A 16,862-nucleotide genomic window follows, 5' to 3' on the forward strand; every position below is an offset into this window, starting at 1 on the left:
ATTTAAAATAGATAGCTAGTGGTAAGCAGTTGCATCACACAGGGAGATCAGCTCGGTGCTTTGTGACCACCTAGAGAGGTGGGATAGGGAAGGTGGGAAGGAGATGCAAGAGGGAGGGGATATGGGGATATATGTATACATATAGCTGATTCACTTTGTTATACACCCAAAACTAACACAGCATTGTAAAGCAATTATACTCCAATAAAGATGTTAAAAAAAACAAACAGGTTTTCTAACTCCCAGACTGTTGTTTTGGCCATCACAAGTCTGATTCAGAGAACACCACTGAGTAACTGCATCTCATCTGAGAGGTGGTCCAGTGGGTCCTTGGTCCTTTCCCCACATCTGTGATGACAAAAGTTATGAGGCTACTGTAATAGTCCAGGCTTTAACTAGATTGATGGTAGTAGGCTCCCCCTGGATAAGGGGAGTGAAAGGAGGATATGGTTATAAGCCATTTCAAAAATATTCTACAGTGACTTGCTCAAGGTCTCACAGGAAACTCTTCAGAAAACCAGTCTTCACCACAAGGCAGTCTGTATTATCTTTGCCTGGTGCATCGCTGATAACATTAAATAGTAGTGGAATGATATTGGTGCTCAGAATCCTTACAGCATCATGGGATGTGAGAAGGGTGTCAGTACTCGAGTCTGGGACTTAAGAACTCCCCGGCCAAACCTGGAGTCTGAGCTAGAACAATCTGTCATTGTTTTTTAATCTTAAGAAAATGGAAGCAGTCCTAGAAATATTTGTGAGCTTAATATGTCACTCTTTTGCCTCCTGTCTACATTCCTAGTAGCTTTGCACATAAAAAATATGAAAAAGCTCACAATCACTGGATTTTATTTAAACTAAGTGTTCTTAGAAAGCTAGAATGTATATTTAACAGTTTCCCCTGCCAAAGAAACAGCATTTTGACAGGCTCCCCCAAAGAAAAGGGCATTTGCCAAGAAGCAAGATGGCGGGAGCAGCCATGGGCGAAGTGCCGCGATAGGAGCCTCCCGAGGATCAGGTGACGAGAGCTTGATCCAGTAGGGTAGGGCGGGAGATGGAACCCGGGTTGGGCAAGGAGGCAAGTAGAACGGTGGTGGCGGCAGAAGCCTGAGTAGCGGTGAGGCAGTCGGGTGGCGGGAGCCGCGGTCATGGACCATATCACTGTGCCCAAGGTAAGGAGAAGAGTTTGGCGAGGCTGGGAACCCTGGGCTCCCTCTCGGTGCTCTGCCGTGAGCCCAGGCACGCCCCCTCAAGCCTTCTCAGGGTGCTCTTTGACGCCCTCTTCCGCGCGGGACCCGAGTTATATTCCTCGGTTCACACCCCCTTTCACCCAATCTGAACTTTCTTCTCCTTGGGATCTGCCTGCTGGCGGCTGCGGCGCGAAGGAGAGGTGGTCCTGTGCCAACTGTCCTCTCACGTGACGCGGACCCCGCGCCGGGTGTTTGCCTGATGGGTCCCTCCCTGACCTGTCCCTCCGACCCCAGCTCCTCCCGGCTCCCCAGTCGTTACCTCACACACGCCTTTACTCCAGCCTTTTATATACACTCGCTGCAGTTGTAACAGCCTTTCTTGAGCGCCGCGCTTGGCATTGCCTCCCGGAGAGTTACTTCCTTTATCCAGTGTTTCCCTACTCTCCTCTTGACTCCTCCCCTGACCTGCCCCAGCAGTTGCCCAGACCACCACCATCACCCCCACCCCAGCTCCCCCGCATGCATGTGTGGGTTTTGGGGGCAAAAACATCTGTGCAGCCCCAAGGTGGGCTATGAGAAAGGAAGGAGGTGTAGCAGAGTGGACCTGGACTTGCTCAGCCGGGAAGGAAAACGCGAGAGGTGACATTGCCAGGCCAGCTGGCGTCTGTGTATAGCTGACCCCCCAGTTAGAGCTTCTTCTACTTCTTTTCTTTCCAGAGCCTACTCTTTCCCTCCCCAACTTCAGCCTCTTTCTATTCGAATTCCACGTCCCTCCAGTCAGTTTTCTTTCTACTGTCAGGCTGAGGATCAGAGAAGAGTTACAACTGGTCTCTGCTTAATTTTTTTCTATCCATCATAACAGATGTGGCCCAGGCTAACTGACACGCACATAAAAGCCCAGTATGTTGTAATCGAAAGATCACGGATTTTGAAGCCGGAAAACTCGAGTTAGAATGCTGGTCCCCTCAACTAGTAGCTTATGACTGGACAAATTTATAAACCTCTCTGAGACTGTCTTTCTTCCTTTACCAAATGGGGATAATGAAATTAGTTCTCCTCACTTCACAGGGTGGTTGTAAGGACTAAATAAAAAGATGTGTGTGAAAGCTTTTTTGTGACTAAGCTTTTTTTGTATCAACCTTTATGGACCACTAACTGTAAAGAGTCAAAAAGGTAATTTATTTGGGATCTTAGAATTGCAATTCAGGGATCACAGAAAGTCTGGAAGAAACCAGAATAGTGTCCCACTAGAGGAAATGGCCAGGGTTTTTAGAGGAAAAGAGGGACATCAATGCAGTCTTATACAAGTTGTTTACCAACAATTTGGATTGGAGGGTAAAATTATTCTGTACATAAGATTGAGTTATGGAATGCATCTCATTCATTACTAGGGAAAGTTATGTTTTCTTAGTCCAGATGAAGTCCAGTTCTCAGTATTATTCTTTCCTTTTAGCAACTCAGCAACTCTTTAGCAGTTTTAATTTAGAGTGTTCAGCAAAAGTCCAGCATGGGCAGCAAACGTGGAGGTCCTCAGGTCATGTCTTAGTCATTCCTGACATAGTTCTTTTCACATTTCCCCCTTTTGCCCATGCTTTTTCCTGAAGAAAACATCATTGGAGCAATTCTTATTCCTACATAGCCAGAATGGCTTGGTTGCCTGCTCCAGGTCCATCATGTCCCTTAGAGGGTGGTTGTGTGAATGAATCAATGGATGGACTGTAAAATTCATTGGAGGCACCGTGATGTGCTGCCTCGAGTATATCGACTTGTGTGAACATCAACTGAGCAGTAGAATGGCTAAGTATAGAAGTAATCAATTTAAGCAAGCACTTTATCAATATAAAGAAGCTGACAACAATTATTAAGAGTAATAACCCAGTTTGCAGAACAGTTTTGAACCAAGATACAATGTTTGAGGGTAACCAAATAAAAAAATCAAACATTAGGGGAGTATTAAGACTATCAGAATGAAGTCAATTGGTCTTCTTTTGTTAAGATCTTAATTTGAGTTTCTACTATACCAGAGGCATTTATCCAAGTACAACAGGTGTTATTTAAGATGACACAGATACTTCCAAGTTCTGCAAGAAGGTAATCCAAGGAAAATCTTTTATCTAACATAACATGAGCAAGCAAATTCAGGAAGTCTTTTTGGGCACTTAATGCTCTAGCTGTGGCATTAGCTGTGTCTGCTATGGTAGCAGAGAGATTTTGAATAATTTTTTCAATGGCTCCATCTCCCCACATGGTTTGAATAATTCTTGGGAACCTCTGAAATCCCTCAGAAGGGGTTTCTTGGCATAGGCTGAAAGTAGAGTGTGTGTGCCATTTGGTAATTTCTGAAGAATTTAACACAGTCAAAGGAACTATTAAAAGTCCTAGAGCACATTGAGAACGTGGGGTTAGGGTGTTGGGGCAGGACATCCCCCAGGTGCTACTCTTCCAACCACAAATAAAGACATAGATGGAGCATAGAGAAAGGAGGTGTCAAAGGTGAAATTCAACCATGTGTTGGTTATATTTGAGCAGTCTAGAAGCCTTCCTTGTAGGAATACATGGCGGTTATCATGAGAATATGTTTTTCTTGGCACAGTGAAGTAAAGTTGGGTGTTTGGAAGCTGGATCTGATGTTTCCAGGTAACCAAAGGGCTTCGTTGGAACACATGTTCCTATGGGAATATTCTGGGTTTTATCTGGTTCCAAACAAGGCAAACAAGGAAAGGGAACTGTGGATTTGAGTAGATGAACATGGTATGCTTGGAGAATAGATGAATTCTGAAAAGGGTATGGTAGAGGGATACGAGTAAGATTGGAGATAGCCAAGGCAAGGGGATCCTGGGTATTCAGTGAATTATCTAGGGTGCTGATGGCATATCCAATAGTCTTTTAGATTTCCTCCATGGCTAGACTTTGGGAAATGCAGAATAAGGCATTATTTTCCCAGTCATAAGGAGCCTGGGTGGATAATAAGAGAGATAATAACATAACTCTAGTAAAGGAAGTATCCCAAGAAAAGTCAGCTATTTTAATATAAAGAAGACTAAGGGTAACTCCTGGTCTTGGTTGGTGAAAGAATACCAAGTGGAATAAATTAATCGAATGGGCAAGACTTGGAGCCAGAGGCTTATTCCCAGCAGAGTTAATGCAAGATAGAATTGCCACTCATGGAGGATGCCTACTGTATGTAATAGGGTAAAGCACATTAATAAAACTGTAACTTCAAGGAGGAGTCCCAAAAGTTCAATTCTCCAGTCCTTCATAGTCAAAATCGAAGGACCAAAGGGCCAGGGTCATTTCCACTAAACTTTAATTCCTGGCCATAAACCTATTCATGAAAATTTTCACTCCTTGAAAGTGTGTCTATAAGAAGGAAAGGCAATTTGGTGCCTCATCAGTTATTACATAATGAAGAAGATGTAACAACTCTATGATGACAGTAATTAGAACGAGGGTAACTTGAGGGATTTCATCAATGAGGATCATGGAGAGTACCAGCCTTGTCCAAAGTCTTGGGAGAGCCATCTACATTAGGTGCCATCTGAGTCACTTCTGGATCACTTTCAGCTTTAGGTCTCCAACTGTTTCAGAGGCCCACACAGGTGGGGAAGCCTTTTTTTAAAAATTGGAAACATGAATCCAAGAATCAACGCCTTTAAGTTTAGCAGCACAGGGTGTTGGTTAAAAGTACCTAATAGGGTCCCTTCTATCTGGGTTGTAAGGAGTCCTTTAAAATATGTCTTTTCCAATAAACATAGTCCACTGTTTTAAATTGTGGTGTTCTGTATCTCCATCTCCCAGGAGCTCACTGTGGAAAAAGTTTTCAACCAGGTGCTCATTTTTTTAGAGCCTTAATGAGACTTTGACAATAATGTAAAAGATCTCCCTTGACTAGAAGGGGCTTACATAGTCCTGAGTCAAGAATCATGGGTTTTTCAATAATTTTTTCAAATGGTTACAGTTTGTGTTTTCGAAAGGGTATAGATATTAAGTTTACCAGAACTATGGGTAGCAATTTAGGCCAAGGAAGGCCGAAGGCCTCAGAGATTTTTGCTAGTTAGGTCTCGATTATGTCATTTGTTCTTTCCATTACACCAGAAGATTGAGGATGATAGTCACAGTGGAAATGTGGTAGCATAGGCCAGATTTCACAAACAGCATTTAGAATTTGTCCAGTGAAATGGACACCATTATCACTATGTAATTGCAGAGGAATTCCCCAATTAAGAATAATCCTTTCACTTTGTCACAGTTTACCCTTCCCCCTCCCCATATCCTCAAGTCCATTCTCTAGTAGGTCTGTGTCTTTATTCCCATCTTACCCCTAGGTTCTTCATGACATTTTTTCCCTTAGATTCCATATATATGTGTTAGCATACGGTATTTATCATGGACATATGTACACTACCAAACGTAAAATAGATAGCTAGTGGGAAGCAGCCACATAGCACAGGGAGATTAGCTCGGTGCTTTGTGATCACCTAGAGGGGTGGGATAGGGAGTGTGGGAGGGAGGGAGATGCAAGAGGAAAGAGATATGGGAACATATGTATATGTATAACTGATTCACTTTGTTATAAAGCAGAAACTAACACACCATTGTAAAGCAATTATACTCCAATAAAGATGTTAAAAAAAAGAATAATCCTTTCCAACAATATTTTGGCCACTGTAAGGGGAGTTGCACGTCTGCAAGGAAAGGCTTCCACCAAATGGGAATACATGCACATCATCATCAGAACATATTTGTATCCTTGAGAGGGAGACAGGTAGATAACACCCAGCTGACAGATAGCAAAGGGACCAGGAGGCAAAGGAAAGTGGTTCTGAGAAGTATAAATAGGTTTTTCTGGGTTATACTTAGGACAGATCTGACACCTCTGACATATTTCAGCTACTATTTCGGGGGAAGGTTTCCAAAAGTATTGTTTTCCCCAGGCTATCATTTTATCAGTTCCCCCAATGAGTCATTTAATGTATTAATTTTAGTATGGTTTCTTGAGTGGCTTCAGAAAGAGGAGGGTGGCCGTTGGCTTATACCAAAGCCCAGTAAGTTGATCAAATGTGCATCCTTCAGAAAACCACCTCTGTTACTTAGCTATAGCATGCAATTGCCCATCTCTAATAATATCCTTTTTTCTTTTTTTGGAAAATAGTTGCTTTACAATGTTGTGTTAGTTTCTGCTGTACAGCAAAGTGATTCAGCCACATATATACATGTATCCCCTCTTCCTTGGATTTCCTTCCCATTTAGATCACCACATAGCCTTGAGTAGAGTTCCCTGTGCTATACAGTCTGTTCTCATTAGTTATCTATTTTATACATAGTAGTGTATATATGTCAATCCCAATCTCCCAATCAATCCCACTCCCCATTCCCCCCTTGGTATCCATATGTTTATTCTCTACGTCTGTGTCTCTATTTCTGCTTTGCAAATAAGTTCATCTATACCATTTTTCTAGATTCCAAATATCTGCGTTAATATACGATATTTTCTTTCTCTTTCTGACTTACTTCACTCTGTATGACAGTCCCTAGGTCCATCCATGTCTCTACAAATAATGCAATTTCGTTCACTTTTATGGTTGAGTAATATTCCATTGTATATATGCACCACATCTTCTTTATCCATTCCTCTGTTGATAGGCATTTAGGTTGTTTCCATGTCCTGGCTATTGTAAATAGTGCTTCAATGAACATTTGGGTGCCTGTATCTTTTTGAATTATGGTTTTCTCCAGATATATGCCAAGGAGTTGGATTGTTGAGTCATTTGGTACTGCTATTTTTAGTTTTATAAGGAACCTCCATACTGTTCTCCGTAGTGGCTGTACCAATTTACATTTCCACCAAAAGTGTAGGGTTCCCTTTCTCCACAACCTCTCCAGCATTTATTGTTTGTAAATTTTTTGATGATGGCCATTCTAACCAGTGTGAGGTGATACCTCACTGTAGTTTTGATTTGCATTTCTCTAATAATTAGTGATGTTGTGAATCTTTTCATGTGTTTGTTGGCCATATGTCTGTCTTCTTTGGAGAAATGTCTATTTAGGTCTTCTGCCCATTACTTAAAATATTTGGCGACATTTTTTTTTTTGGAGTAGAGTTGGTTTACATTGTGGTGTTAGTTTCTGCTGTAAAGTGAAGGGAATCACCTATACATATACATATATCCCCTCTTTTTTTGCATTTCCTTCACATTTAGGTCACAACACAGCATTAAGTAGAGTTCCCTATGCCATACAGCAGGTTCTCATTAGTTATCTATTTTATACATATTAGTGTATATATACCTATACCAATGTCCCAGTTCATCCCACCCCCACTTTAGCATTAGTGTCCATACATTTGTTCTCTATGTCTGTGTGTCTGTTTCTGCCTTGCAGACAAGTTCTTCTGTAGCATTTGTTCCAGATTCCACATATATGTGTTAATATACGATATTTGTTTTTCTCTTTCTGACTTACTTCATTCTGTGTGATAGTCTCAAGGTCCATCCATGTCTCTACAAATGACCCCACATGTTTCTTTTTATGGCCGAGTAATATTCCATTCTGTATATGTACCACATCTTCTTTTCTTTTTTTAACATCTTTATTGGAGTATAATTGCTTTACAATTTTGTGTTAGTTTCTGCTTTATAACAAAGTGAATCAGTTATACATATACATATGTTCCCGTATCTCTTCCCTCTTGCATCTCCCTCCCTCCCACCCTCCCTATCCCACCCATCTAGGTGGTCACAAAGCACTGAGCTGATCTCCCTATGCTATGAGGCTGCTTCCCACTAGCTATCTATTTTACGTTTGGTAGTGTATATATGTCCATGCCACTGTCTCACTTTGTCACAGCTTACCCTTCCCCCTCCCCATATCCTCAAGTCCATTCTCTAGTAGGTCTGTGTCTTTATTCCTGTCTTACACCTAGGTTTTTCGTGACCTTTTGTTTTTTTCCTTAGACTCCATATATCTGTGTTAGCATAAGGTATTTTTTTTTCTCTTTCTGACTTACTTCACTCTGTATGACAGACTCTAGGTCCATCCACCTCACTACAAATAACTCAATTTCATTTCTTTTTATGGCTGAGAAATATTCCATTGTATATATGTGCCACATCTTCTTTATCCATTCATCCAATGATGGACACGTAGGTTGCTTCCATCTCCTGGCTATTGTAAATAGGGCTGCAATGAACATTTTGGTACATGACTCTTTTTGAATTATGATTTTCTCAGGGTATATGCCCAGTAGTCAGACTGCTAAGTCGTATGGTAGTTCTATTTGTAGTTTTTTTTTAACATCTTTATTGGGGTATAATTGCTTTACAATGGTGTGTTAGTTTCTGCTTTATAACAAAGTGAATCACCTATACATATACATATTTTCCCATATCTCTTCCCTCTTGCATATCCCTCCCTCCCACCCTCCCTATCCCACCCCTCCAGGCGGTCACAAAGCACCGACCTGATCTCCCTGTGCTATGTGGCTGCTTCCCACTAGCTATCTACCTTACGTTAGGTAGTGTATATATGTCCATGCCTCTCTGTCGCTTTGTCACAGCTCACCCTTCCCCCTCCCCATATCCTCAAGTCCATTCTCCAGTAGGTCTGTGCCTTTATTCCTGTCTTACCCCTAGGTTCTTCATGACATTTCTTTTAATTCCATATATATGTGTTAGCGTACGGTATTTGTCTTTCTCTTTCTGACTTACTTCACTCTGTATGACAGATTCTAGGTCTATCCACCTCATTACAAATAGCTCAATTTCGTTTCTTTTTATGGCTGAGTAATATTCCATTGTATATAGGTGCCACATCTTCCTTATCCATTCATCCGATGATGGACACTTAGGTTGTTTCCATCTCCGGGCTATTGTAAATAGAGCTGCAATAAACATTTTGGTACATGACTCTTTTTGAATTATGGCTTTCTCAGTGTATATGCCCGGTAGTGGGATTGCTGGGTCATATGGTAGTTCTATTTGTAGTTTTTTAAGGAACCTCCATACTGTTCTCCATAGTGGCTGAACCAATTCAAATTCCCACCAGCAGTGCAAGAGTGTTCCCTTTTCTCCACACTCTCTCCAGCATTTATTGTTTCTAGGTTTTTTGATGATGGCCATTCTGACTGGTGTGAGATGATATCTCATTGTAGTTTTGATTTGCATTTCTCTAATGATTAATGATGTTGAGCATTCTTTCATGTGTTTGTTGGCAGTCTGTATATCTTCTTTGGAGAAATGTCTATTTAGGTCTTCTGCCCATTTTTGTATTGGGTTGTTTGTTTTTTTTTGATATTGAGCTGCATGAGCGGCTTTTAAATTTTGGAGATTGATCCTTTGTCAGTTGCTTCATTTGCAAATATTTTCTCCCATTCTGAGGGTTGTCTTTTGGTCTTGTTTATGGTTTCCTTTACTGTGCAAAAGCTTTGAAGTTTCATTAGGTCCCATTTGTTTATTTTTGTCTTTATTTCCATTTCTCTAGGAGGTGGGTCAAGAAGGATCTTGCTGTGTGATTTATGTAATAGAGTGTTCTGCCTATGTTTTCCTCTAAGAGTTTGAGAGTTCCTGGCCTTACGTTTAGGTCTTTAATCCATTTTGACCTTATTTTTGTGTGTGGTGTTAGGGAGTGATCTAATCTCATGCTTTTACATGTAGCTGTCCAGTTTTCCCAGCACCGCTTATTGAAGAGGCTGTCCTTTCTCCACTGTACATTCCTGCCTCCTTTATCAAAGATAAGGTGACCATATGTGCGTGTGTTTATCTCTGGGCTTTCTATCCTGTTCCATTGATCTATCTTTCTGTTTCTGTGCCAGTAACATACTGTCTTGATTACTGTAGCTTTGTACTGTAACGTGAAGTCAGGGAGCCTGATTCCTCCAGCTCCATTTTTCGTTCTCAAGATTGCTTTCGGTACTCAGCGTCTTTTGTGTATCCATACATTTTGTGAAATTTTTTGTTCTAGTTCTGTGAAAAATGGCAGTGGTAGTTTGATAGGGATTGTATTGAATCTGTAGATTGCTTTGGGTAGTAGAGTCATTCTCACAACATAGATTCTTCCAATCCAAGAACACGGTGTATCTCTCCATCTATTTGTATCATCTTTAATTTCTTTCATCAGTGTCTTATAATTTTCTGCATACAGGTCTTTTGTCTCCTTAGGTAGGTTTATTCCTAGATATTTTATTCTTTTTGTTGCAATGGTAAATGGGAGTGTTTTCTTGATTTCAGATTCAGATTTTTCATCATTAGTGTATAGGAATGCCAAATATTTCTGTGCATTAATTCTGTATCCTGCTACTTTACCAAATTCATTGATAAGCTCTAGTAGTTTTCTGGTAGCATCTTTAGGATTCTCTATATATAGTATCATGTCATCTGCAAACAGTGACAGCTTTACTTCTTCTTTTCCAGTTTGGATTCCTTTTGTTTCCTTTTCTTCTCTGATTGCTGTGGCTAAAACTTCCGAAGCCATTTTGAATAAGAGTGGTGAGAGTGAGCAACCTTGTCTTGTTCCTGATCTTAGTGGAAATGCTTTCAGTTTTTCACCAATGAGGATGATGCTGGCTGTGGGTTTGTCATATATGGCCTTTATTATGTTGAGGAAAGTTCCCTCTATGCCTATTTTCTGCAGAGTTTTTATCATAAATGGGTGTTGAATTTTGTAGAAAGCTTTCTCTGCATCTATTGAGATGATCATATTGTTTTTCTCCTTCCATTTATTAATATGGATTATGATATTGATTGATTTGCGTATATTGAAGAATCCTTGCATTTCTGGAATAAACCCCACTTGATCATGGTGTATGATACATTTAATGGGCTGTTGGATTCTGTTTGCTAGTATTTTGTTGAGGATTTTTGCATCTATGTTCATCAGTGATATTGGCCTGTAGTTTTCTTTCTTTGTGACATCCTTGTCTGGTTTTGGTATCAGGGTGATGGTCCTTCGTAGAATGAGTTTGGGAGAGTTCCTCCCTCTGGTCTATTTTGGAAGAGTTTGAGAAGGATAGGTCTTAGCTCTTTTCTAAATGTTTGATAGAATTCACCTGTGAAGCCATCAGGTCGTGGGCTTTTGTTTGTTGGAAGATTTTTAATCACAGTTTCAATTCCAGTGCTTGTGATTGGTCTATTCTTATTTTCTATTTCTTCGTCATTCAGTCTTGGCAGGTTGTGCATTTCTAAGAATTTGTCCATTACTTCCAGGTTGTACATTTTATTGACATAGAGTTTCTTGTAGTAATCTCTCATGATCTTTTGTATTTCTGCAGTGTCTGTTGTTACTTCTCCTTTTTCATTTCTAATTTTAATGATTTGAGTCTTCTCCCTTCTTTTCTTGATGAGTCTGGCTAATGATTTATCTATTTTGTTTATCTTCTCAAAGAAACAGCTTTTAGTTTTATTGATCTTTGGTATCGTTTCCTTCATTTCTTTTTCATTTATTTCTGATCTGATTTTTATGATTTCTTTCCTTCAGCTAACTTTCGGGGCTTTTTGTTGTTGTTCTTCTTTCTCTAATTGCTTTACGTTCAAGGTTAGGTTGTTTTTTTGAGATGTTTCCTGTTTCTTAATATGGGCTTATATTGCTATAAACTTCCCTCTTAGAAATGCTTTTGCTGCATCCCATTGGTTCGGTTTGTTGTGTCTCCATTGTCATTTGTTTCTAGGTATTTTTTATTTCCTCTTTGATTTCTTCAGTGATCACTTTGTCATTAAGTAGTGTATTGTTTAGGCTCCGTGTGTTGGTGTTTTTTACAGATCTTTTCCTGTAATTGATATCTAGTCCCATAGCGTTGTGGTCGGAAAAGATACTTGATATGATTTCAATTTTCTTAAATTTACCAAGGCTTGATTTGTGACACAAGATATGATCTATCCTGGAGAATGTTCCATGAGCACTCGAGAAAAATGTGTATTCTGTTGTTTTTGGATGGAATGTCCTATAAATATCAATTAAGTCCACCTTGTTTAATGTATCATTTAAAACTTGTGTTTCCTTATTTATTTTCATTTTGGATGATCTGTCCATTGGTGAAAGTGGGGTGTTAAAGTCCCCTACTATGAATGTGTTACTGTCGATTTCTCCTTTTATGGCTGTTAGCATTTGCCTTATGTATTGAGGTGCTCCTATGTTGGGTGCATAAATATTTACAATTGTTATATCTTCTTCTTGGATCGCTCCCTTGATCATTATGTAGTGTCCTTCTTTGTCTCTTCTAATAGTCTTTATTTTAAAGTCTATTTTGTCTGATATGAGAATTGCTACTCCAGCTTTCTTTTGGTTTCTATTTGCATGGAATATATTTTACCATCCCTTTATTTTCAGTCTGTGTGTGTTTCTGGGTTTGAAGTTGGTCCCTTGTAGGCAGCATATATATGGGTCTTGTTTTTGTATCCATTCAGCCAATCAGTGTCTTTTGGTGGGAGCATTTAGTCCATTTACATTTAAAGTAATTATCGATATGTATATTCCTATTCCCATTTTCTAAATTGTTTTGCGTTCGTTATTGTAGGTCTTTTCCTTCTCTTGCCTAGAGAAGTTCCTTTAGCATTTGTTGTAAAGCTGGTTTGGTGGTGCTGAACTCTCTCTGCTTTTGCTTGTCTGTAAAGGTTTTAATTTCTCCATCAAATCTGAATGATATCCTTGCTGGGTATAGTAATCTTGGTTTCAGGTTTTTCTCGTTCATCACTTTAAATATGCCCTGCCACTCCCTTCTGGCTTGCAGAGTTTCTGCTGAAAGATCAGGTGTTAACCTTATGGGATTCCCTTGCGTGTTATTTGTTGCTGTTTCCTTGCTGCTTTTAATATGCTTTCTTTGTATTTAATTTTTGACAGCGTGATTAATATGTGTCTTAGCATATTTCTCCTTGGATTTATCCTGTATGGGACTCTCAGTGCTTACTGGACTTGATTAACTCTTTCCTTTCCCATATTAGGGAAGTTTCCTACTGTAATCTCTTCAAATAATTTCTCAGTCCCTTTCATTTTCTCTTCTTCTGGAACCCCTATAATTCGAATGTTGGTGCATTTAATGTTGTCCCAGAGGTCTCTGAGAATGTCCTCAGTTCTTTTCATTCTTTTTTCTTTATTCTGCTCTGTACTAGTTACTTCCACTATTTTATCTTCCAGGTCACTTATCCGTTCTTCTGCCTCAGTTATTCTGCTACTGATCCCATCTAGAGTGTTTTTAATTTCATTTATTGTGTTGTTCATCGTCATTTGTTTCATCTTTAATTCTTCTAGGTCCTTGTTAAATGTTTCTTGCATTTTGTCTATTCTATTTCCAAGATTTTGGATCATCTTTACTATCATTATTCTGAATTCTTTTTCAGGTAGACTGCCTATTTCCCCTTCATTTGTTAGGTCTGGTGGGTTTTTTCTTGCTCCTTCATCTGCTGTGTGTTTTTCTGTCTTCTCATTTTGCTTATCTTACTGTGTTTGGGGTCTCCTTTTTGCAGGCTGCATGTTCGTAGTTCCCGTTGTTTTTGGTGTCTGTCCCCTGTGGCTAAGTTTGGTTCAGTGGGTTTTCTAGGCTTCCTGGTGAAAGGGACTAGTGCCTGTGTCCTGGTGTATGAGGCTGGATCTTGTCTTTCTGGTGGGCAGGTCCATGTCTGGTGGTGTGTTTTGGGGTGTCTGTGGACTTACTATGATTTTAGGCAGCATCTCTGCTAATGGGTGGGCTTGTGCTCCTGTTTTGCTAGTTGTTTGGCATAGGGTGTCCAGCACTGTAGCTTGATGGTCGTTTATTGAAGCTGGGTGCTGGCATTGAGATGGACATCTCTGGTAGATGTTCACCATTTGATGTTATGTGGAGCTGGGAGGTCTCTTGTTGACCAGTGTCCTGCAGTTGGCTCTCCCCTGTCAAAGGCACAGCAGTGACTCCTGGTTGCAGTACCAAGAGCCTTTCATCCACACGGCTCAGAATACAAGGGAGAAATCGTAGAGAGAAAGCATTAGTAGAAGTAGAAAGAAGGAAAGAAAGAAAGAAAGAAGAAAAGAAGGAAAGAAGGAAAGAAGGAAGGAAGGAAATACAGAAAGAAAGGAGGGAGGGAGGGCACGAGGGAAGAAGGAAGGAAGGAGGGAAGGAAGGAGAAAAGAAATAAAGATAGAATTTAAAGTGAAATATAATAGTTATTAAAATAAAAAATAATTATTAAGAAAAAAATTTAAAAAAAAACTAACGGATAGAACCTTAGGACAAATGGTGGAAGCAAAGCTGTACAGACAAAATCTCACACAGAAGCATACACATACACAATCACAAAAAGAGGAAAAAATCATAAAATTGCTCTGAAAGTCCACCTCCTTAATTTGGGATGATTCATTTTCTAAAGGAGGGAAGGAAGGAAAGAAAGAAAGTAGATAAAGTAAAATAAAATAATTAAAATACAAAATAATTATTAAGAAAAGAAACACAAAAAAACCCCCAAACTACGGACAGATAGAACCCTAGGACAAATGGTGGAAGCAAAGCTACACAGACAAAATCTCACACAGAAGCATAAACATTCACACTCACAAAAAGAGGAAAAGGGGAAAAAGTCATAAATCTTGCTCTCAAAGTCCACCTCCTCAATTTGGGATGATTCGTTGTCTATTCATGTATTCCACAGATGCAGGGTACATCAAGATGATTGTGGAGCTTTAGTCCACTGCTTCTAAGGCTGCTGGGAGAGATTTCCTTTTCTCTTGTTTGTTCGCACAGCTCCCAGGGGCTCAGCTTTGGATTTGGCACCGCCTCTGTGTGTAGGTCACCGGAGGGCATCTGTTTTTCACTCAGACAGGACAGGGTTAAAGGAGCCACTGATTCGCGGGCTTTGGCTCATTCCGGCCTGGGGGAGCGAGGGGCACGGAGTGCGGGGCAAGTCTGCGGCAGCAGAGGCCAGCATGACGTTGCACCAGCCTGAGGCTCGCCATGTGTTCTCCTGGGGAAGTTGTCCCTGGATCCTGGGAACCTGGCAGTGGCGGGCTGCACAGTCTCCCCGGAAGGGAGGTGTGAAGAGTGACCTGTGCTCGCACACAGGTTTCTTGTTGGCGGCAGCAGCAGCCTTAGCATCTCATGCCCATCTCTGGGGTCCGCACTTTTAGGCGGGCTCCCACCCGTCTGTGCAGCTCCTTTAAGCAGCGCTCTTAATCCCCTCTCCTAGTGCACCAGGAATCACAGAGGGAAGAAAAAGTCTTTTGCCTCTTTGGCAGGTCCAGACTTTTTCCCGTACTCCCTCCCGGCTATCCATGGTGCACTAAGCCAGTCAGGCTGTGTCAAACCCAGTCCTCTCCCTGCGCTCTGAGCAAAGCTAGAGCCTCAGCTTGCAGTCCTGCCTGCGAACGGGCTTCCTAGTGTGTGGAACTCTTTCCTCCTTCACAGCTCCCTCCCACTTGTGCAGGTCCAGTCCCTATTCTTTTGTCTCTGTTTTTTCTTTTGCCCTACCCAGGACCTGGGGAGTTTCTTGCGTTTTGGGAGGTCTGAGGTCTTCTGCCAGTGTTCAGTAAGTGTTCTGTAGGAGTTGTTCCACGTGTAGATGTATTTGTGGTATATCTGTGGGGAGGAAGGTGATCTCTGCGTCTTATTCTTCCACCATCTTCCACTTGTCCTCTATTTGTAGTTTTTGAAGGAACCTCCATACTGTTTCCATAGTGGCTGTATCAATTTTCATTACCACCAGCAGTGCAAGAGGGTTCCCTTTTCTCCACACCCTCTCCAGCATTATTGTTTCTAGATTTTTTGATGATGGCCATTCTGAATGGTGTGAGGTGATACCTTTTACTTCTGATTTGCATTTCTCTAATGATTTGTGATGTTGAGCATCCTTTCATGTGTTTGTTGGCAATCTGTATATCTTCTTTGGAGAAATGTCTATTTAGGTCTTCTGCACATATTTGGATTGGGTTGTTTGTTTTTTTGTTATTGAGCTGCATGAGCTGCTTGTAAATTTTGGAGATTAATCCTTTGTCAGTTGCTTCATTTGCAAATATTTTTTCCCATTCTGAAGTTGTCTTTTGGTCTTGTTTATGGTTTCCTTTGCTGTGCAAAAGCTTTGAGGTTTCATGGGAACCATTTGTTTATTTTTGTTTTTATTTCCATTTCTCTAGGAGGTGGGTCAAAAAGAATCTTGCTGTGATTTATGTCATAGAGTGTTCTGCCTATGTTTTCCTCTAGAGTTTGATAGTTTTGGGCCTTACATTTAGATCTTTAATCGATTTTGAGCTTATTTTTGTATATGGTGTTAGGGAGTGTTCTAATCTCATACTTTTTCATGGACCTGTCCAGTTTTCACATCACCACTTATTGAAGAGGCTGTCTTTTCTCCACTGTATATTCTTGCATCCTTTATCAAAGCTAAAGTGACCATATGTGCATTATGTATATCTGGGCTTTCTTTCCTGTTCCATTCATCTATATTTCTGTTTATGTGCCAGTACCATACTGTCTTGATTACTGTAGCTTTGTAGTATAGTTTGAAGTCAGGGAGCCTGATTCCTCCAGCTCCATTTTTCGTTCACAGGATTGCTTGAGCTATTCAGGGTATTTTGTGTTTCCACACAAATTGTGAAATTTTTTGTTCTTGTTCTTGAAAAATGCCAGTGGTAGTTTGATAGGGATTGCATTCAATCTGTAGATTGCTTTGGGTACTAGAGTCATTTTCACAATATTGATTCTTCCAATCCAAGAACATGGTATAT

The 16,862-nt window shown here is 40.5% G+C and overlaps 1 protein-coding gene across 5 annotated transcripts in view; it reads left to right on the top strand.

The window, feature by feature from the left end:
* Positions 1-1,024: 1,024 nt before the first annotated feature.
* Positions 1,025-16,862, top strand: part of MTMR8 (myotubularin related protein 8) — a 248,058-nt gene continuing 232,220 nt past the window's right edge. For 4 of the 5 annotated variants that reach the window (XR_010940111.1, XM_067724397.1, XM_067724398.1 and 1 more), the window contains exon 1: positions 1,025-1,169. Coding sequence is in view for 3 of the 5 variants with exons in the window: in XM_067724397.1 (XP_067580498.1) it covers positions 1,146-1,169 (24 nt within the window). In the remaining 2 variants the exon portion in view is untranslated. The remainder of the gene's footprint in view (positions 1,170-16,862) is intronic. The other variant, XM_067724401.1, reaches the window with a different exon arrangement.

This window comes from Pseudorca crassidens, chromosome X (genome assembly GCF_039906515.1).
Source record: "Pseudorca crassidens isolate mPseCra1 chromosome X, mPseCra1.hap1, whole genome shotgun sequence".
NCBI classification, from domain to species: domain Eukaryota; kingdom Metazoa; phylum Chordata; class Mammalia; order Artiodactyla; family Delphinidae; genus Pseudorca; species Pseudorca crassidens.